This window comes from Terrapene carolina, unplaced genomic scaffold, assembly GCF_002925995.2.
Source record: "Terrapene carolina triunguis isolate 2854851 unplaced genomic scaffold, T_m_triunguis-2.0 Scaffold68, whole genome shotgun sequence".
NCBI lineage: Eukaryota > Metazoa > Chordata > Testudines > Emydidae > Terrapene > Terrapene triunguis.
This window is the reverse complement of record NW_020664419.1, coordinates 1,482,716-1,505,270: the sequence shown is the minus strand read 5'-3', so window position 1 is coordinate 1,505,270 and position 22,555 is coordinate 1,482,716. Positions and strand designations below refer to the sequence as shown.

The 22,555-nt window shown below is 45.9% G+C and overlaps 1 protein-coding gene across 1 annotated transcript in view; it reads right to left on the bottom strand.

Annotated features, from left to right (window-relative positions):
• GDI2 (GDP dissociation inhibitor 2) overlaps positions 1–21,923 on the bottom strand; it is a 28,793-nt gene extending 6,870 nt beyond the window's left edge. The window contains exons 1-6 of the mRNA XM_024200538.3: positions 21,786–21,923; positions 9,456–9,563; positions 8,187–8,286; positions 6,425–6,559; positions 1,512–1,710; positions 901–1,032 (exon numbers count right to left, since the gene is read on the bottom strand). Coding sequence (XP_024056306.1) covers positions 901–1,032; positions 1,512–1,710; positions 6,425–6,559; positions 8,187–8,286; positions 9,456–9,563; positions 21,786–21,830 — 719 coding nt within the window. The 5' untranslated portion in view covers positions 21,831–21,923. The remainder of the gene's footprint in view (positions 1–900; positions 1,033–1,511; positions 1,711–6,424; positions 6,560–8,186; positions 8,287–9,455; positions 9,564–21,785) is intronic.
• Between the last annotated feature and the right edge of the window lie 632 nt (positions 21,924–22,555).

The following is a 22,555-nucleotide window of genomic DNA, read 5'->3' as shown; positions in this document are numbered from 1 at the left end:
CACCAGCCAGTACTTGTAAATCATGGCTTTGACTAGTCCCATCTGCTGACTGGTCAGAATCAGCTACTTGTTGGCCAAGTAACTCAAATAGGCTTCAAGCCACTAAACTCCAAGACCTGCAGCATTCAGGGAACAGTTCTGTGGTGGAAAAGCCAAGTCTATTCAAAAATGCTGGATACTGTTTCAGCTTTAACATTTGGACTTTGAACAAATTCTACTCTGCTTATACGGATCTCCCTGTGTCACTGAGAAAGGTTTAGTAATTCTGAACATCAGCCAGCAGGGCCTCAGTTATGAAAAAGCTGGAGTGTGATTCCACATCAAACACTGGCACATTTAGAGTGGAAATGCTACTCACTGCATTTTACTGTAGTTTCCAGTTTTAGTTAAAGACGCACACACCCCCAAAGCTTAGTCAGTTCCTGTAGTATTTCAGATGCCCCGCTAACTGCTAAGTGAAGCCAATATTAACAGCCTCTGCTTTAGCACACCTCTGACACTAAACAATTCGCTTAGACCCTGGCTCAGCTCTGCAGAAAAGTTTAGTTTGAAAGACCTTCCCCTTTCAAGTCAGTTTAGTTAACCTGGGGCCAGAGAACTAAGATGTGACCCACTAGACACTTCACCCTCTGAGAACCCCCCCCCCCCATCCCCCCCGCCTAATTCAAGTACCATCCTGCCCTACCCCTCCTGCAGAAGCACTGCCCCTCCCAGCTCTTGCTGCCCATCCCACACAGAGGGATTTACCTAGAGAAGAGAGGGACGCTAAAGAAAATGCTGTTTAATAGTTAAGAGGTTCTCAGCAGAGTCTGAGCATTAGAGTCTAACAGAATCCTCGAACACACTTGATGCATTTGAGACAAGTTATTCACACCACCACCACCACCCCCCAGTTCTCACCTTGCAAACCCCTGGGGCAGCTCTCCAAGGCCATAGAGGGGATAAAGGTAAGGGCTTTTACCATATCTAGCCAGAGACTCGCTGTAAAGTTTAATCCTGTTGATTGTTTCTTGGCATGGCTGATCTAGGTAGCTGCAAAAAGAGAATCGAGACTGTACAATGCATTTGGTGAAATGAGTTGCTGTTTACTCAGACCCAAGATGGCCTTGGATTCGGGTGTGCTTCAAGAGTTAACATTCATCCCCATGAAGTTATGATTCCCACGCTTCCCCCGACTCCACTGCTTCCCCTTAAAGGCTTATGCTTCAGAAGAGCTCTTCCCTTTCAGCCTGACAGAGAACATTTTATTCAGTGTACCATTGGAGAACCCATTTAGGCGCCAAGTAACTCTGGAGGATATTTCTGCTTGTGAAAGAAACCCAATCAGTATTGAAGACGCAGCATGTAAAGGCTCCATTCCAAAGGCAGCACTAAAGGATGCTGCATGAGATTTACTTCAAGAAAGGTACATTTGTGGCTAATGAAGGTGGTCCACTACTCTGAAGCATTCTCTCCCAACTCACTGGCCACTAGCTTAGTTTGGGAAAAGCCGGTGAATAGTGAATACTTACTCATCAGTTCTGTAGAGTGCAAGGGCATGGCCTGTGAAGTCTATGACATCTTGGCCCAGGTCAAACTTTTTATACACATCTCTCATGGTGGTCTTCTTGGGATCAACACCTTCAAAAGTCCGGGGGTCATTTTCATCAAAGTTGGCAACATACACTAAGAATTTCCTGAATCGGCGTTTCTCAAACAAGCCCATTAAACCTACAACACCAAAAGAATTAAATTAGTCAGATCAGAGGTCAGAAGTGAGGAATTTGAGCTACTTTGAAGGTCCTTTCAAAGTAAGCTTTCCTCCAGTTCCATGGCAAAGACCATGGAGTATTACACCAGAGATGAAGGGCTTTGTTTAGCCCTCGACAGCAGAAGTTTATAATTTAATCTTTCCCCAAGGTACCCCTAAATTAACTGCCAGAGTATGAAGTAACCATTCAGGCTACAGAGGCCAAAAATCCAGCTAAGCATGGAAAACCAGTTTGCTTAATACTGGCAGCTGTCATAGTAACTGCCTATTAAGAGCTTGGAAGATGTGCCAGACACTACTCAGAGGCAGGAATTATATGACAGCCACACCCAGAGTTCAGAGACAACCTACATGTAGCCTGGCTTCCACGACTTCCAGTCACTGGAAGAGGGGCGGGGACTGACCTGACCATGGTTAGTGAGCTTTTCTGGATCAGCCTCAGACTAGCAGGCGGCTGTGTTAAGCTCGATTACCCTCTAGCTAAGGGAGAAGGAACTTTCTCTCCTATCCAATAGGGTGGGAACCAGACACCCTCTTCCACCACATTTGGCTCCTCCCCAAAAGCCTAGCAACTGCCTGCGTTGCTGCCAGCTTTCCCCAAATTGAAGACATGAAGCAGACAGGATCATTCCACTGCTGTTCTGAGCAGAAGCAAAAGGTAGTCACTGTCAACCGACAGCAATGCTGAGCTAGACAGAGCAGCAGCAGCATTTGAGCAGGCTGCAAATTTAGACAGACATTTCATTGGTTGCATTCAGTTCGCATTTGAGAATTTTTTACAACAACTTTAAGGAACTTTATGACTTAGTTCCCCATACTTGCCAGAGATGGCTATGCAATGCTGGTCCATGTAAACAACTGTAGTAACTACAGGGATACGAACTGCAAGCGGGAGAGTGTCCTGCTCCAGGATAGATTATTCAGGTGTGTTCCACAATAGGAATGCACGAGGACCCTGTATATGATCGCAAGTGACTAGACTGTCATTTTTTTTTTGCAATGGGTACAAAAAGAACTAAAAGGGCTACCTAAATAACTCTTCCTCAGTTTATGCATCTTGCCTGCTTAATGCCATTTCAGAGTCTGAGTGCTGGTCTACATTACAAAGTTAGGTCAACGTAGCTACCTTGCTCGGGGGTGAGAAAAAACTCCTCAGAGATGAAGTTAAGCCACCTAAGCACCAGCATTCACACTGCTAGGTCAACAGAAGAATTCTTCCCTTGACCTAGCTAATGCCTCTTGGAGAGGTGCATGTACTACAGCAGTGCAAGACCATGCCCATTGCTGTAGGGTCTACACTAAAGTGCTGCAGCTGTGCCATTTCTAGTGCACACATACCCAAAGACAAAGTGCCAAGACATGGCATTGCTACTGAGCAAGAAGCCAAATACACCAATTTCCTGGAGTCTCAGGAGTTTACGTCAGTGAACCTGAAAAAGTTAAATAGGAACTTGAACCAGGGGAACACCAAAGAATAATTGGCCTTCTAGAAAAGTTATCAGGACAAGAAACTAGCCACAAAGGGCTGATTTGACAGGGTCACCAAGGGATACAGTTTTGCATCTGGACCTGTTCTCTCTGGTTTGCTAGCAGACATGTCTGCTACTGACAAAGAGGTCTCCCCTCTATCATGCACGAGATGTGCAGCGTCCTCCCTGGCACATTCAGAGCCTCCCCAAGCTTGTCCTCAGGAAGGGTATTTCTGCACCTGTGAAAGATTCTGGGCTGTCTTGTTCCTCTGGAGAGGGCATTACTAGAGCCCTGCATGGATACAAAAATCTGTAGCCACATCCGATCCATATAAATGGTCTGCAGATTTGCAGGGCTCTACTGACAGCTCCACAGGTCACCGCGCAACAGTGACACAGGGCTGTGCCAAACCCCCAACTACCGCCCACTTCTCCCCAGAGACCTCCCACAGCACCAGGGTCACCCGGGGGGGGGGGGAGGGCAAGTGGGGCAATTTGCCCCAGCCCCCGCAGGGGCCCCCACGAGAATATAGTATTCTAGAGTATTGCAACTTTTTTTTATGGAAGGGGCCCCCGAAATTGCTTTGCCCCAGGCCCCCTGAATCCTCTGGGTGGCCCTGCACAGCACACTCCACCCCCATCATACCTCCTTCCCAGCTATGGGCAGGGAGCCTACATCCTGGGCCCTCATGTGCAGCACCACCCTCCCAATGGGGGGCTCGAACACCCCCCAGTGCAGCTGCAGCGGCTCTAACACAATGTGCTTGACTCACTGCACAGGAGTGCATGGTCACGCTCCCTTCTGGGAGTTGTATTTTATCACCGCCGTCTGAACAAGCTGGGGGACTACAACACCCAGAATGCCGAGCAGGCTACTGCTGCTCCTGTGTGATGCAGAGAACAGAGCTGCAGCCTCCGGGCCGGGTGACAGCCACTCTGTTCTGGTGCGTGTGTGCTGCAGAGCCCTGCGCGGATACAAAGGTTGTATCTGCATTGGAGCTGCGATCCGCAAAAAATCATCTGCTGCTATCAGTGGATTTGCAGGGCTCGCGGGATTACCTAGTACCCCAACTTTAATATTTGGAGAGATGTTGGGAGTGCCTGACTGTCTTAGGCCATCCTAACCAGTTGTACTGGACTGTGAATAATCACTAGCATGCTATTTGGAGACAAAACTGTTCAGTCATTAACCTTAACGGTTGCTAGCTGACCCCTACTTTGTATTAAAGGAATGAGAAAGTTCAGGTTTGCCAGGTGAAAAGGTATTTAACACATTCATATGAGGAAGAGAATTTTAACATTAGGTTGCCTACAATACAAGATAAGCATCTCTGCTCGTAGCGAAGAAACTTGGGGATGGGAAGATTAAAGCTACAAGGTAAAAAGTCTATGGCGGCACCAGAAGCAGAGTTTGGTTTGCTAGTCCTGTACTACAATAGACCTTCTAGAGCAGAGGTGGGCAAACTACGGCCCATGGGCCACATCTAGCCCACGGGACCGTCCTGCCCGGTCCCTGAGCTCCCAGCCGGGGAGTCTTGCCCCCGCCCCCTCCCCCCGCTGTCCCCTCCTCTCCCGCAGAGCCATGCTGCCGCGCGGGCCGTGCTCTGGGCGGCGGAGCGGCGCGCTCCTGCCGAACAGAGTGGCAGCGTGTCTGGCTCCGGCCGGCGCAGCAGCCAGACATGCTGCTGTGCTCGGCATGGTAAGTGGGCTGGGGGTTGTATAAGGGGCGGGGGGCCCCGGGAGGCAGTCAGGGAACAGGGGGCAGTTGAATGGGGCAGAGGTTCTGGGCAGGGGAGGCGCAGTCGGATAGGCATAGGGTTCCAGGGGGCGGGGATGGGGGCAGGGCAGTCAGGGGACTGGGAGCAGGGGGGTTGGATGGGGAGGGTCCCAGGGGGCGGTTAGGGGACAAGGAGCAGGGGGGTTGGAAGTGGGAGGGGGCAGATAGGGGGCGGGGGTCAGGCTATTTGGGGAGGCCCAGCCCTCCATTCAGTTTTGCAACCCTAATGTGGCCCTCGGGCCAAAAAGTCTGCCCACCCCTGTTCTAGAGAGAGACCATCCCTCAGAGACCCAATGGGGGCAGAGCATGTCAGAGCCAGTTTGAACGTGTGGTGTTATGACTTGGCGTAATGACTTGCATGAGGTTACACCACCATTCAAATTTGTTCCAGACATTCTCCAATCATGATGAGGTGGGGGGAAGGGAGTCAGACTACGATGAGCATGGGGCCTAGTTCCCCAGGAGGCTCACCTTGCTCTGGTTCTGTGCGAAGCATTGCCACCTGCATTCAGCCCTGCTGGCACTGGCCTCACACTTCACCCCAGATAGACTTCTGCCTCTGCCAGAACCCTTGAGGGCTGTGCCTTCTATAGCTGCCCAGCTGTGCCAGGGGAGAGGGCGAGTGAGGCTCTAGTGAGTGGGGCCAGGTCTTGTGCCTTCTGCAGGGAGCAGGGCTAGGACAGGGGAGGCTGGAAGTGGCAGCCCCCCAGAGGGGCTTAGGCTCCCCCACCCCAGTTATGGCAGAATGGGGGGGCATGCAGCCCCGAGGGAGGGTAACAGGCCCAACTGCCAACTCAACAGCTAATGAGTTACAAAACTGAAATGTAGGTCCTGCACCTGCCTGCAGCCACCCGCCTGTGTCCTGAAGCCCTCCTCGCCTCACCACCTCTGCCTGGAAGGCACTTCTACACACACCTGCATTTGGCTATCATGGAGGGAATGTGGATCAAATCTGAATGGCACTGCAACCCCACATGGCAGGCAGCATCCTTACTGCTATTGTAAGGGGGAGGGGCTCCAAGCAAAAGAGTGCTAAGGTGGGGTGCAGTTCAAAGAAGGTTGAGAATCTCTGTGTTAGTACATTGACCACGTCTGGTGTTTGCAGAAGGAAGTAGATTTCTCATTTGGAAAGTGAGCAGCTGAGGATGATCCCCATACTCAGGCATAGAACGTGCTGCTGGAACAGAGCACATTATAAACATCATTGCTAATGTGCAGCATTACCTTGACACATTAATCAAATCTTGTTACCCTTTACTATAGTGTGGTTGCAGATGAAGAACGCATCCCTGAACGAGTCCCAGTTCATCCGAGACCCCCGATGACCTTGGTACAACTCAAGTCACAGGAAATGCCAAATATTTACGCGTACAGCTATGAGCTCTCAGAAGGACACAAGCAATAGTATAACCAAGTATAACTGCTTACTGGATGCCAGGGCTTCTGCCTCAGTGGAAGGAACTTTGTAGATTTTTCCTCCCTTGTAGACAAAGCTTCCTTCAGTCACTTTGAAGTCTAGGTAGCGAGTGACTTCTGTGTAAAGCAGCATCTTTACCAACTGACCTGCAATGAAGAAGTTTCAGCAGAAAAGTCAGCCAGCAGTCTGTGGCCAGGTGAGCATTTACTCTGTCTGAAGGACAGAGGACTGTTCCTCTTTTTGCAGGGCCCCCATTATGGTAGAAGAGTGCTTTTGCAGTTTAGGATGAGCTCCTGCAATGCTAGGAGCACTGCTCTGCCACAGCATTCCCAGATTAGCACACACAAGGTAGAGATTGCACAAGTTGTAGAGATTTATGAAAATGTTGACATTCTATTAATTTTAGCCAGCTTACAGCAGTTTAACAGCTTCCTTGGATACAAATTACGCTCACTATAGCTTTGGTAAGTATAGAGGAATATTACAAACACTGTCCCCGCTCTATTAGTATCCCTGTCATTTTATTATGGGGCCTGCTACATATAGCAACATTTAGACTTAAGTTTCAACTTTGCAAATAATGTTACCTAGAATAGACTGTAGTAGCTCTTGACTAAATACTCCAGTTTTATGGACAAGTATCCAAACAAGTTAAACAAAAACTTGTATGCAGTTGTAGGGTGGGCCCCCGCCCCGCCCGCTCCAGAACCCATGAATACATCCCTGGCAGGAAAGTCCATACTACTACCTAGCCTGCTGACAGAAAAAGTCACATCCCTAGTTGTTTTCATATGGGTCTGCAGGTTAGTTGAGTTTAGTGTTCTGCACACAAAGTGGTTTCACTATGCAAAGACAAGCTTTATGCTTGGTAGTGTCTTACCCCTTACATACATTTCAGCGACAAAAAGTCACCAGAAGTAATACACTGTCAGACTGAAAGTATTAAGTACCCAGGGACACACCACAGGACAAGTTGTTGACCAGTCAATAAGACAACCGCACCCTAAAAATTCTGCAGCTGCCAATGAAAGAGAGGAAGCCATTCCAGAACACTTATCAGTGCCAATAAGGACTGGAGCAGGAAACTCAGTATTACTGAAGTTGTCAGTGGTTACAGAAATAAGTTTTTGGAAAAGTTGGGAAGGAATCACTGGAGTCGAGAAGTATGCAAGCCACTGACAGGCTGTTACAGTCTATTAACTCAATATTTTCCCACCCTACACAATTGCAGTCACTGTTTCTTCCTACAATTTTTAATTATGCTGCAGTACTTATGGCATCCACTCTACCTAAAAATTCAAAAACCTTGCTTTAGTAAGCAGAGGTTTGAGAGTGTGTTTTTCCATAAAGTCTTCACTAGTCATGGCTCAACTTTCCCCCTGATTAATTGGTGTGCAAAACAGGTGTTAATTTGTCATCTACAGACTTCCCCCCCCCACACACACACGGATTTTCAGTTGTGTTTTTAGGATTCCTTTAGAGTAGTATAGCATGCTACAGCGCATCTACTGGAGACAGATCTTCATGTGCAACATCTCAGTTGGAAAGACAGCTAGACCTGTGACACCTGTGTAATTAGCCATTGGAGGCTAGATGGGTATTACAAGTAATGAGATCACGCTCTCATATCTGGCTGGTTTGGACGAGCAGTATTTCAAGCCCTGGAGTAGATACAGCAAGAAACCAGTCCTTAATAGTAGCTGTTAGAGTGACTGATACATAGAAAGTTTACTAGCTTGGGACCTTCGGTCTGATTTAAGTTAAGTTACTTACCATTAGCCATAAGGAATTTTGGAATTAGGTCCACGTTCCAGTCTCTTCCTCGGCCCATTGATTCTGGTGGAGATCCTGGTATGTTAAACCTTTTGTAAAGCTTTAAAAAAGGATAAGTGTTCGTATACAGTGGAGAAAACATGCACTATTCATTAATGAATCTGCAAGGTTACAATAATCTCATCAAAATACACGCTTACGCTCCCCAGAACATGCCAAAACTTCTTGTGCATTAATCTATAGCCCTCCCACCGCAAGCCTGTGGCCAGCCAGATTTTAGTTTGGCGGAAACTGGACTAATTGATGCCATGTGCAAATCACATCAAGCTGTTGCTACTTTAGGTATAGCATCAGGTAGCCTGCTTGCCTCAGTGTCTGATTTTCCTCTAATACAGAGCCCTTAAACTGGAGACAAGCTTGTCAGGTTTGTGGCCTGTTGAACTGAAGTTGCAGTTGTAGAATACTGCAAGAATAATTTCACTCCACTGATCAAGTTTGTTGCCTCACTGAGCAGAAGGGCAAAGAATACCCGTATCTGTGAGCCTGATTTTTAAACAAAAAGTTTCCATATGAATTAGTGTTTTGTCCATCTTACATTGTAGGATTATGTGTTGAGATTGCTGAGACCAATTCCTAATAGAATATTGATCAGCGATTTGCAGCAACTGCAGCTTTGGGGCTAGGATGTTGAGAGAGCTTTGCAATCCTCATGTGTAAATGAGCTAAGCAATTAAGTCTATCCCAGTCAGTGCCTTTTGGATTAAAATGCATTAGTGCTTTTACTTTTGATCCTATCTGAGTGATAAACAGCTTGACACATTGTTGCGTTTTCATGACAGTCACATCACTCAGTAAGCGGGACGGCAATACAAAAGACAGCCAAGTCATATCCATGACAGTCGAAACGAAGCTATTTTGGAGCAACTTATTTCTAGAGACATGTTTAAAAATACTAGCTATTAGCATAAACACTGAACAATTGACACGTGATACTGAACGAACTGTCCTTAGTGTTAAGCTCCCCAAGTAGCGTAGGAATAAAGACCAAAGGCTCCAAGACAGCATTTCTTTGTTTTAGGTGTCAGCTACATTTCTGGTCTCTTCCACACTTGTACTAGCTGCACTCCTGGTAAGCTGTGCAGTTAATCCTCCCCTTAGGAACAGGGGCAAGATTCAATCTTCAGTTAGGAAGAGGACACAAAGATTTAGAAGCAAGACCATGGAGGTACAGGAGTGAGTACAATAGAGTGCATTATTCTAGGTACTTACATCCTCCAGTGGTGTTATAGATGCACTTTCACCTCCATAGTAAGAGTTGCGATCCATGTGAAGGACCTTCTTTCCATTCACTGACATGATGCCAGAGAGGATGCATTCCTGTACAAATAAGAGGAGGTTTTAAATGCAGGGAAAGAGTCCTTTGCTTCAGTTACAGGACTGGGTCATCCCATCCCCCAACCCTCTTTCCTTCAATTCTTGGAAACAGCATGGAGCAAGTCATGCTGTTTCAATGAAAGCCCTAAGGACAGGAGCAGCACCTGGGTAGAGTTTAACAGCACCCAAACCACTTTTGACCGTTTTGCCTCATAAATACAAGTTGGATGGGCAAAGCAAGATGGCTTGTAGGGACGATATGGGGTAGACAGCAAGAGTATGGTAGATATTTGAGTATATAGCCACTATATGCCAGGAAGCTGTAGTTTTTGACAACATGACCACCAGGCAGACATGAGGAATGGGCATCTTTTTAAGATGCTGTTACAAGAGTATATGCCGAAGTAGTTATTTTACTATTTATTGCAAGACAACTTATAAGCAGCAAAAATTGAATAGATGCAAGCAACTCAAAGTCCAATGTTGATTTGACAAGTCAATACAAGCCTGCTAGTCTTTAGCATTTTTGTTTGTGATAAAAGCCATTGATATCAAGTGTTTCAAAACAGCTGTTCTAGATATTCTGTCTGAAGTATCACTCCATGTTGTGAACATTTCTTTTTCAGAGTCAAGCTCATCAACCTGTTATATGCAAGTGACTTTTGGCAGACTAGGAGATACACAGAAATGTAGGGCTGGAAGGGCACTCAATAGATCTAGTCCAGTTCCCTGCAATGAGGCAGGATTAAGTAATGTTACAAGACCATCCCTGACAGATGTTTAACCTGTTCCTAAAAACCTGCAGTGAAGTCTATTCCAGATCTTAGCTATCCTTATAGTTAGAAATCTTTTCCTAATAGCCAACACAAATCTCCCCTGCTGCAGATTAGAATGTCCACTAAAGGTAGGACAAGTAGTAGTTGTCCCCACACTCCCCATCAAGTTAGAAGGAAAGCAGTGCCTGGCATCGGTGTTGACATGGACTGTAGAAGACCCAAGCCATGTTACAGTTTTGCTGAGCTTTGTTCAAAACAGAAGCTACAGTGGCTCTCCCAATAAGCTTTGGGAAGTTTTATAGGGCATTTGTGTCAAGCCAGGAAAGCCGCCTGTTGTGGGGCCACAGGTTACCGTTTAAAGATGTCCGTCTTACGGGGAGATGCAGCTGCTGCTAGATCAGCCCTAGACGTGCTAGCCAAGCTTTGAAGGACTCAAGGCCTTGATATTTCCTTAGTAAGCTTCAGTTAAAACTGAAGGCTTATTTTGCCATTTGTTTCTGTTCAAGCCGACTGATGTGCAAAAGAGCATATAAACACACCACGGTTCTTATGAATTTGACTTAACAGCCAACACAATTTTTATACTGCTGCTGCATGCACCCTTTAAGAATAGAGATGTTACTGAACATTAGACCAAGGACTCCACTAGTCATTTAACATTGACCCAGTTGAGGCCCTTCTTCCCATTCACATGTTTGAAGTTAGAACATATTTACATTTGGCCTGTTGAGAAACAGCTGAAGTGATAGGCTGAGCATATCAATGAAACTGGGTTCCTCCAAGAGAAATGTTAGCTCTGAAAGTCTCAATGTAACTAGATGTAGCTATGCAACTCCCATTGAAGATAGTTGGAGTTGTGGCTAAACCCCCAACCAGCTTTGAAAAAATTCATAGCCTTTCTGCTCCAACTAACTGAAGTATTTACAGCCTGAAGCAATTGTATAGCCAAAGACCAGCACAGAGAGCAGCAAAGGCACATGACCCCTCTGTGCCTCAACCCTGTTCAACAGGGACCACCTCTCAGAATAAGAGCATAAGAACGGCCATACTGGGTCAGACGAAAGGTCCATGTAGCCCAGTATCCTCTCTTCTGACAGTGGCCAATGCCAGATGCCCCAGAGGGAATGAACAGAACAGGGAATCATCAAGTGACCCATCCCCTGTCGCCCATTCCCAGCTTCTGGCAAACAGAAGCTAGGGACACCATCCCTGTCCATCCTGGCTAATAGCCACTGATGGACCTATCCTCCAAGAATTTACCTAGTTCTTTTTTGAACCCTGTTATAGTCTTGGCTTCACAACATCCTCTGGCAAAGAATTCCACAGGCGTTGTGTGAAGAAATACTTCCTTTTATTTTAAACCTGCTGCCTATTAATTTCATTTGGTGACCCCTAGGTCTTGTGTTATGAGAAGGAGTAAATAACACTTCCTTATTTACTTTCCCCACACCAGTCATGATTTTATAGACCTCAAATCATATCCGCCCTTAGTAGTCTCTTTTCCAAGCTGAAAAGTCCCAGTCTTATTAATCTCTCCTCATATGGAAGCCATTCCATACCCCTAGTCATTTTTGTTGCCCTTTTCCGAACCTTTTCCAAAATATCTTTTTTGAGATGGGCGACCACATTTGCATGCAGTATTCAACATGTGGGCATACCATGGATTTATATAGAGGCAATATGATAATTTCTGTCTTATTATCTATCCCTTTCTTAATGATGCCCAACATTCTGTTCGCTTTTTTAACTGCTGCTGCTGCACATTGAGTGGATGTTTTCAGAGAACTATCCACAATGACTCCAAGATCTTTTTCTTGAGTGGTAACAGCTCATTTGGACCCCATCATTTTATATGTGTAGTTGGGATTATGTTTTCCAGTGTGCAGTACTTTGCATTTATCAACATTGAATTTAGTCTGCCATTTTGTTGCCGTCACCCAGTTTTGAGAGACCCTTTTGTAGCTCTTCGCAGTCTGCCTGGGACTTAGCTATCTTGAGTAGTTTTGTATCATCTCAAAATTTTGCTGCCTCACTGTTTACTCCTTTTTCCAGATCACTTATGAATATGTTGAATAGGACTGGTCCCAGAACAGACCCCTGGGGGACACCACTATTTACCTATCTCCATTCTGAAAACTGACCATTTATTCCCTATCTTTTAACCAGTTACCAATCCATGAGAGGACCTTCCCTCTTATCCCATCACAGCTTGCAGAGTGAAGTGGTAGTTCTCCACATTCTATCCTTGACTTCTACATCCACTGTCAGAGGCATTAATAGTGATGGTAAGTCTTTTGGCCATGCCTATTAGCTGCCAGTTAGCTTGGCAAATGAACGCTATCTGACCTGGATATGCTAACATCCATCCTTAAGACATTCAGATGTTAAACATTGCCCTCTAGAATGGCCAAGGGTTTAGTTTACTTCTTTAGTGAAACTAATGCCTCTTCTCCCAACTTCCTGAAAATCTGCTGCATGCAGCTGTCAGCCAAAAGCCATCATATCTAGCCAGGCTCTTTCACCAACGTTCACCTTATGTTGTGATTAGTTTGCTATTTTCAGCATTGTCCACTGCTCTCTCTCTTTTTCCAGAGTCTGGTCTACCACAATGCTAAGTGAACCTGTTAACCCATATTGGTTAACAGTCCAAACATCTGCCCATTGTGAGTCTACATTTTAGTGTATGGCTCTGAAAAAAAAAAAAGTTACAGAACTAGAATGTTCTGCTAGTCAACCCTTGTTTGCTCTTAAACAAGCCTTGTAGACAGAACATGGATATGTTGAACTAGAACACATTAAGGGCTTGTCTTCACTTCATTTTTAGCTCAAGCTGTAACTGGAGTGTTGCCTCTAACCTGACTCCCACCCATACACAGTCTCAAGTTCAAGTTAAGCGGTACTTTACTCTTAAGATGTTAGCTTGTGTTGGTGGGGGGGGGGGGGGGGGGCGTTGGTTTTTTCTTCAGCCTTGGCAAAACACACTAATTTTTGGTTAACTAAGTAAGCATATTCCTGACAGGAGAGGAAGGTACAAGAACACCCAGAGTTCTCAAGTAACTACATAAACATTCTTAAGAGATGGTACAGGAACACACCAATCCCTTATAAGATAGGGATGGGATGACAGGATAAGGGATAAGGATGTTCTGTTCAAATTAGCAGATACAAGGAGAAGGTGGTAACTAGCAATATCTGGAGTGTAAGTAACTTGTTTGTATCAATGTATAAAAGGAGAAAACATAGAAGGGGCATCTTTGGCCAGCCAAGGGGGCAGCATCTAGGTATACTCACTGAGCTGGTCCCATTGTTGTGGTCATACATGTTTCTATATCTGTAACCATGGAGCCAGGGCACTAGTATGGTGCTTTGTCAACAATAAACCCGGCTGAGTGCCTTCGCCACCAAATCAAGCCTGTGGTCTCTTTATAGTAAGATCAAGGTCTGCTGAATTCACATGTTGCACTATCTGCTAGTGTGGCTAACATCAGAGCTCCAAGAACAGTAACACTGCAGCAGCAACATTCCTCAGCATTTACCAGTGCCAGAATTCAGGAAGATGTGAATCTCTTTCGAGTAAAGTGAAGTTATCGCTGGTTGGTTACATACCACCCAAATGGAATGCATAACTACATGTCTAGATTGCCTTTGTCCTGAAGGAGGGTTAGCCTAGCTACTGCTCAATCCAGAAAGAAAAGTCACACTGATTGCCAGCTCTACTCCTCTAAGATTAGTCATCCCTACCTGAGAGAGGGTGCCACCAAGCTGTATTCTGACAGTGAACAACAGGATTTACCAAGTGCAATTAATTCACTGGCTGATTTGAAGCCCTGGACTCGGTTCACTAAATTAACCTGCAGAGGCTTCATTTGTAGTCTTGTGGATTTGGCTTGACAGGTCCTCATTAACAGAATGGCTTGTCTTTACAGCTGCTCTTCAACAGCCATGTGCCTACAGTGACTTATTTGAAAAATTAAAATCTGCCAAAACACTGGCTTGTCAGGTCTGGCAGATGGTGGTACAGCACTGATAATTTCCATGAGAAAGCGGAGTAGGATTGCAAAACAAAAGAAAAAAGTCAACTTAACATATCTGAGTTATTCTAATGGCTTCAATAACTAAATTCCTGAAGCCGGATGACTTCCTCTCCCCATTAGTGACACAAATAGACATGTTAGGTATCTTTTGCCTCATCTCTCTCAATTCACAGGTGTATGCCACTTCCAGCAAGATAATCTTAAAAGGAAGCAGCAGAAGATGAATTTGGAGCTTGGCAGAAGTCATAGAAAGTGTTCTAGTTGCCTCATTCCTTCAGTTCTGTACTGTCTAACCTGGATTCTTCTTGTAGTTCAGGCTTTAAGAACTAGCACAATTTTATTTAAGATCCATTTGTAATAGATTAAAATCCATGCAACGAATGGCCTGCTACACTACTACCAAAAGCAGGTTCTCGCACACAGCACTGGAGTTCAACTTAAGCGGTTTGTACCCAAATGCCACAAGCCTATGTCAGATGGAGAATGTGAAAGAGGCAGCAACATACTGTATGAAGCCTTGTTGTGTCCTGTATCAGGCCGATACGGCATCTTTTTCTCTGATAAGATAGCTGCAGATAGAGACTGTCCAAAGGCAAACTTGTTGGCTGATCAGGCTTTTGAGGCCACATCCATGCCCCAGGTGCAGCAGTTCACACCTGGGACCTCACTGCTGAAACTTTATGCCCATATGACAAATTGAGATGGGGAAGTTAGTCAGAGAACATAATAAGAACAGCCTCTGGGGAGGGAGGAAGATGTGGAGCAGTTTGTGGCCCTCCACCCATTTTATTGGTAGAACCAAATCAGGCCCTTCAGCCTGCCACATGTAGTTTTTAAAATAAAGTTAGAGTGGCTGCTGGAACACAAAATATTGCTGAAACTGCATCAAGGCTTCTGCCAGGGAAAGGGGCCCAGATAGCCCAGGCATCTTAAAGTGTAAGAAAAGAATGAATAAGCAATAAGAAAGAGGCTTAGCATGCTCACTCTGCATATAAATCATGATGAACACCCAAGAGATAGTTTGAACAATCAGAAAAGTGAAAGTTAGTATTAACCATACTCATTGCAGCAATGTGCCATTGAACATATGCAGTCAGTCAGTGATAAATCCTTTTAGACTGCAAGCTCCTTGCGGCATAGACTGTTTGTCCAGGGCATGGCACACAGGCTTCAAAACAGGTTGAGAGCCTTTCGGTGCTAGTTGTCAGATAGCTGAAAGCAGATTCCCTTTGGCCTCATGCTTAAGTATCCATCCAAGAGCCCAGTTTGTGATTCAGCATAGTCTGATACAGTAACAAGCAAGGAAAGATATGAACCCATATCAACACAGGGACCGAAAAAGATAACTTAAGCCCCAGTGCCTCTGAGCTAAGCTTCCTAGTGACCGCTTTTCACAAGCAAGGACACCAAGTGACCTGCCCTGTTTACATGAACAGGATTTGCTTCTCTCTGCTGGTGCCAACATGGTAGGAGTCTCACTCTCAAACAGAAAACCTTCAAGGAAAAAAAAAAAAAAAAAAAGTCGGAATTTGTATGGATTTTCTCCTAGAGCTTAGTGCCAAGTATGACAAGTTCAGAAACAGCCTCAAACTGCCAGAATGATCGAAACTTCAGCCAATTGTGTCATTGTCTATAGGGGGAAAAGATTCTGTATTCAAGTGATCTTGTGACACAGCCTCTAGTTTAGAAGATTAAGTATTAATTTTAAGATCCACTCTAAAATACACGTTGAGGTATAAGTGTTCTAACCTAACAAGTTGGAAGCCCAGGTGATCCTGACAGGCAGTATATCAGTAGGTGAAGATCTTCACTTACTAGAGAAAATAATACTCATCTTTAAGTTACATACACTAGCTGGCTGCATGTATATTAAAAGCTCCCCCCCCTCCCCAAAAAAAAATCTCCAGGAAGCTCACAGCACTATCATTAATATATTCCAACCAATGGATATCAAGGTAGAAGAGAGTTAAGTCAGCTAATTTTAAAGCTCTGATTAATGGGATATCCCATCTCATAATCAGCTACCAGAAGAGATGACGTGCACGAAACAGTATGCCTTCCATTTGGAAATTACATTCCCTCAGAGGTAGATTGAGGTTAGTCAAGGAATCTAAACCAAAGTTGTTACCTATGCAGTTGCAAATCAACCCCAAGATGCAGATCAACTGACAGGCTGAAAAGTTGAGTTACTGGTCCTATAGAAAATAATTCAAGGTATCTACTGATGTGTTTGTATAGCAATTTAATCTGTGGTTACAATTTAGTTCTATAATTTTTGCCAAGGTGAAAAAAAAAATCTAATTTGGTGTATTACTATATGACACAGAGAGTGAAGACTTATATGGAGATCCTGTTATGACTATTACTTTGTTTGAATGTATACTGATTTGACAGGCAGTTAAACCAGACTCCTCCAGCCCCAACTACACTTTACTTTCTGAAGTGAGCTCAAGCCATTACATAATTTCTGATTAAACTAAGAAAATGAGAGGAAAACATTAGTAACAAGAGTTTGGGATCAATTTTGTTTAAAATAATATTTTCCAGATACTTGAAAGGCATTAGTGAGACATGTTCTTTCGCAGTGTTTAGAGTAAGCCTATCTAGACCTTTTCAACCAAGCATGCTATGGGAATATTTTTGACAGTGAACCCTGGCCAGCAAAAATTCATTCTTTAGTCTCTCTTTCACTTCAACCCATGCTCTTACGCTCTGAAGATCTATCACATTCATTTAATGGAATGACACTGCTATCCGTCCCTATGATGCCAGCCAACACCAGGCCGGAACCAAGACATAGGTTCAATCTAACATGCACTCTAAGCACATAACTTCTAACTACAATAACTAAGGTTTAGATTTTATTAGGGGCCTACTGACATGCAACTTTGAAATGCCATTCATCACCAGGATTTCTAGGACATAGTAAGAAAACTGCAGGGCATGTGGTAGCTCTGGTGTTGTACTGCAATCATAGTTTGCAGCAGTCAGCTCTGAAAATACAAACTAACCTTTTGGTACACATGTAGGCAGAAAGGCACCACATCTTAAGATGGATCAACATTTCTCCCCCCACCATCCTCATACATGTTTAATTTGATAGGTCACAAGTAGCATCTAAGTTTTAATTCCTACAGACAAAAGATTGTGAAATCTGTCATGAATGAGGAGTTCACATGTTCAGCTGTACTTTTAACTCTAGGAACACCAAGTTTCCTAGTAATTTAGGGTTGCACAAACATCCCAGCACCTCTTTATCAATACCATGACTAATTAGCATTGCAATTGATCCATCCCGCACTAAAGTAACAATAAAAGAACTACCAATTTGACTTACATAAGTGTTGGTTTACTTTTTATAGGCTACCAATGCCACCAGGCTCCTTGGAAAATCAAACTCTGGAATTAGCTTGTTTTAATTGACTAGCAGATGTAATCAGTTTCAACTATTAGTGATGTGATGCCTTTGGATATTCATAAGAGAGGCTTATTTAAATTTGTACAGCAAGTTTTCCCCAATGTGACATGAGACCTCAATTGAGTAAGTATCAAAACTAACTATTTGACAATACAGTAGGTTAGCAGTTCTCCACAACATTTATGTAACAGTGAACTTATGGACCTGTCTAGAATGATCACCACTAGACAATGCATGTTTTTATGCCCCAGTATAAAGGCTTAGGCGATACTAAAGCTGACAACTTATTGATTTTATTTCACATTTGATGTGAGTGACAAAAGGGGGAAGCAACAAGTACCTTTAGAACAATATTTGATTTTAAATTAGTAAAAAGAAAAAGGTGGTGGGATGTCATAAAGGAAGACATGTTAGCATGTGGTGTGATAGAGGACATGGCATTGAACAGAGTACTTTGGAGGGAGGACTCATTAAGCGGATCCCATTTGATGGGATTAACGCAAAGATGATGATTTTATATATTTTGTTTTATACAGACTGGAATGTCAAAGTTCTCGACATCACCGTGTTGCGAGTTCAGCAACATTAGGTAAGTCCACCAAAAGTTGTGCTGATATGATGGCAATCCGAAGGACAGGTGCAATATAGCAACACTGTACTGTACAGACATCCGAGTGCTGACACACTTCACTAGTGCCTAGGGATACAAGTTATTCTACAGTTTACTTCTGACAAGCAGGTTAAGGGTATTTCCATGTAGAATATATTAAGGTTCCTCATCTCTAGGAGCTCTGACATCTGTCCATTCCCCCCCAAAACACACACCAAATGTGAACCCCCAGAGACTCTGACACAGCTTCTCAACCATCCCATAAAGCACCCCCCTCAAGAAAGTTTAGAAAACATGCCTTACTCATCTTCCTACCTCAGCCTCTGAAGGGAACCCTATCCGGCTTCTCTCAGATGAAGATTCCTTGAGGCTAAGGGGGTGTGGCCAGCCAACACATTTCAATAGGGGTTTGGGGATCAACAGGGCAAAGAGGTTATTCATGTCATTCTGTTGTAGCTTTACTCTCTAAGGGCTAGTCTACACTGGCACCGCTTTAATGTGGCTTGTGTGGTCGCAGCAGAGCTCTCCCAGCACTCTAAAAAACCCACCTCCACAAGAGCCATGCTCCCAGCACTGGTGCACTGTCTACACTGGCACTTTACAGTGCTGAAATTTGCTGCGCTCGGGGCGGAGGGTGTTTTTTCATACACCTGAGCAAGAAAGTTGCAGCACTGTAAATTGCCAGTGTAGACAGGCCCTAAGCCTCTACCCCAAGTAGTCACTGGACTCAAAGCCACATTGACCATAGGACAACAATTTCAAGCTTCTTGTTTGTTACCTAATTTATTTGAGGGAGCAGAAATCCTGTAGTGAAGTCTGAATTAGATTCCAGCTTTGATGTTTACCACTACTATTGGCTGGTAATCTATTTCCCTCTCAAAGTTGCAGTGTATGTTTATTGATCCCAATCCCTTAGCTATACCATTCCTCCCCTTGTTCCCATGCATTCACTCCCCCACATTTGGGTCTGTTCTTACAAAAAACCCTCAATTTTATCTCTTCATAGTATTGTTTTGAAGAGTAAAGTCTTTTAGAAGAACTTTCACAATTAAATCCAATACCTACTATGACTGGAGCTCCTAGGCACTACAGTACAAAGAAATAACAGTTAAATTCTACCTTTTACCACAAGCTATCTAAGTTTCATTCAAAGCACTTTATAACAATACAGCCAGTTTCTCAAGTATACCCATTCAAATAAAACTGTTGATCACCTGTAGCTCTTAAATGGATTAAGATCAATGTGATCTCTTAAGATGTGTGTTCATAAGATGAACACAAGGATGGTGCAGCTGGACAACCAGAAGAGAAGAATCCACTTCGTCTTGTATCTCAGTCATGTAAGTTCACAATGAATGCACTAGATATGTAGGTTAAGTGCTTAGCTTGCCAACTCAGCTTTACCATCCTGTGTTTCAAATGCAACAATCACAGGGAGCTGCATTCAGGCATTAGTAGTGTCAAACTATTGTAGGAGGAAGAACCGAATACAGAAGTGTTTCTGAATAGTCTCTTGTTAGTTAGTTGGAACTTGAGCCATTTCCCTAGTTTTTAATACCACATAGTACTAAAGTCAGTCAAAATATAAGACAGAAGCCCTATTTCCCAAGGAAAATAGAGGGAGCAGCTTGTGTTGCTATGATCCCCTCTTGCTAACTCAAAAAACAGCTGTCCGGGAGATGGAGAATGAAACCAACTAGGATTGTATCAGTTTCACTCACCACTTTTAGAAGGTGGGACAAGTAGCAACTGTCAAGGTGTCTCCCCCAGGGAAAGGGGTGGAAACCCTTGGTTTCACACATTTAGCCAGACTAAGGCACAAGTACTGTAGGAATAATCCTGTACCAACACGGAATGGCCTACAGGAACAAATAGGCCATCTCAAAAGGCAAAAATATGGCTATTTATCACCATAGGTAAAGCATCAGTCCCCAAAGCATGTAAGTGACAACAGCATTTAGCCTATGGTAGGAAGTGCATGCAGCTCTTTATAAGGTATTATCAGAACCCTGAGTCTGAGGTGCAAGGGAAAGAAAATGGGGGAATGCCCACCCACTTCAAAATGCAAAATTGTGTCTCTGTCCAGATTAGCAAGAGCAAGACAGACAGTTTTAACAGTAAAGGAAGCATTCATTCACAGCTATATTGTATTTTCTTTCTCCATTCCTGGAAAAGAATAATGTCTATCTTATTCTGCAACTCACAATCCATCTCAGCCTTTTTTCTTACTAAACCTGTATTAGCAAAAGTTAAGGTGGAGGGAGATTTCTCCCCCCAGATCAAAGAATGAATAATAGGAAGTCAGTAACAGCAGACCCTGAAGCAGCAGCATTGTTACGTCTCATCTGCAACCTGCAAAGCAGCATCCTCCACCACAGAAGGAAGAGATGACCAAGGATTTTGTAGAGCGCCGAGTATTACCAATAGTCAAATTTCAGCAGGGGAGGAAAAAAGGGACAATTTATGAGCAGAAGCAGAAAAAAAAAAATCCCTTGAAGGGATTGGTTGACTGTTTACAACTCAGTCACGCAATTGCTGGTTCTTTTCCCCACCCCCTGCTACTGCAGTCAGGGATTGACAGAGCATGAACGCTGCATTGAGGAAGGGAGGGGGGGAGAAAGACTGACTGCCTCCACCCTAAAGCTGGGCTTGTGCCTTTCCAGCCCCAACCCACGGAGATCAGAGTCCCAACTGGAAATCCTTAAACCCCAGCGCGTGCATGTTTTCGGGGGGGGGAGGGAAACAATCAGCACCAGGCCATAAAGCCCGGTTGGTGTTTGATTGTTTTTCTAACCATTGCATTTCCTGGGGCCTCCCAGAGGCAGCTTCAGGAGACAGGAGTCAATATTCAAGCCCCCTCAAGCAAGGGAGACCCCACTAGCGATCCCAGCACCGCAGTCCCACGGGAGACCCCACCCACCCACCCACTGGGCTGGGCAGGGCCCCCTCTTCTGCCAGCTGAGCCAGGAGACCAGCTGCCAGCTCAGGCCCCTGTTGGGACCCGCCCAGGCTGGGCTCCTGGCGCGGGGATGAATGAGAGCGGCGGCAGGAAGGGGGCACAGCGGAGGGGGGAGGGGGGGAGGGAGCCAGGGGGCAGAGGGAGAAGTGGGGGGGTGGGAGAAATGGCGCAGGAGCGGGGGGGCGCAGGGGGCAAGAGGCGGGGGGAGGGGCGGAGAAGGGAGGGTTTGTGGGGGGAGGGGAGAAGCAAGGGGCGGGGCCAGCGGTGAGGGGGAGAAGTGGGAGGACGGGGGGGGGAATCAGGGGGAAATGGGGTAAGGGGCGGGACAGGGGTGAGAGGGGACGGGGGCGGGAGCCCGCTGCAGCCCGGCCCGGCCGCCCCGGGGGAGGGGAGCGGGGACGAGGCCCGGCCGGACGCCCCCTCCTCACCGTGAGGCCGGTGCCCAGCACGATCACGTCGTACTCCTCATTCATGGCGGCGGGGTCGGGGTCCGGGTCGCGGGGCTCGGGCGGGTCGGGCGCTGGAGGCCGCGGAGACAGAAGCAGGATAAAATGGAGACGCCGCCGCCGCCGTGAAGAGACCGCGCCAGGGGGGTGGGCGGGGCCGCCGCAACGAACCGAGGGGGCGGGGCCGAGCACCAGCCCCTGTCAATCGCGCCCATTCGGCTCCCCCCGTTGGGCCGCTCGGCTGTCAGTCGGGAGGCTCCGCCCTCACCCGTCGCTAAGGGGCGGGACGCCGGCCTTGCCGACGGGAATGCCACCGTGGTGCTGGGGGTGTGCGCCTGCGCGGACGGAGGCGGGTGCTGCGCTGACCCGGGGCCGCCGCGAGTGCTGCAGCGCGAGCCGCCCTGGGCGCCGCTGGTGCAGAGACACAATTGCACTTCCTGAGCTCAGCGGGGGCATGCTGGGGGGGGGCGGGGCACAATGCATTTGCAGGGACGCATGGCAATGTATTTCTTGCACTGCGTGTATCGCTCCCAAGGCCCCGCAGAAATCTCCTTCCCTGCAAACGCCCTATCCCAAAGCCCATGGGAATGAAATCCCGGCGTGGGCGCCGAGGTCACCGGCCAGCCATTCATAAGCCCCATTGTGGCGGAGAAGGCATTCCAGTTGGCTTTGAAATATGGCTTTGCAACGCACCACCGCTACCCCATCAGACAGGCCTTGCTTGGCGATATAGTAGAACCCTCGCTCAAGCG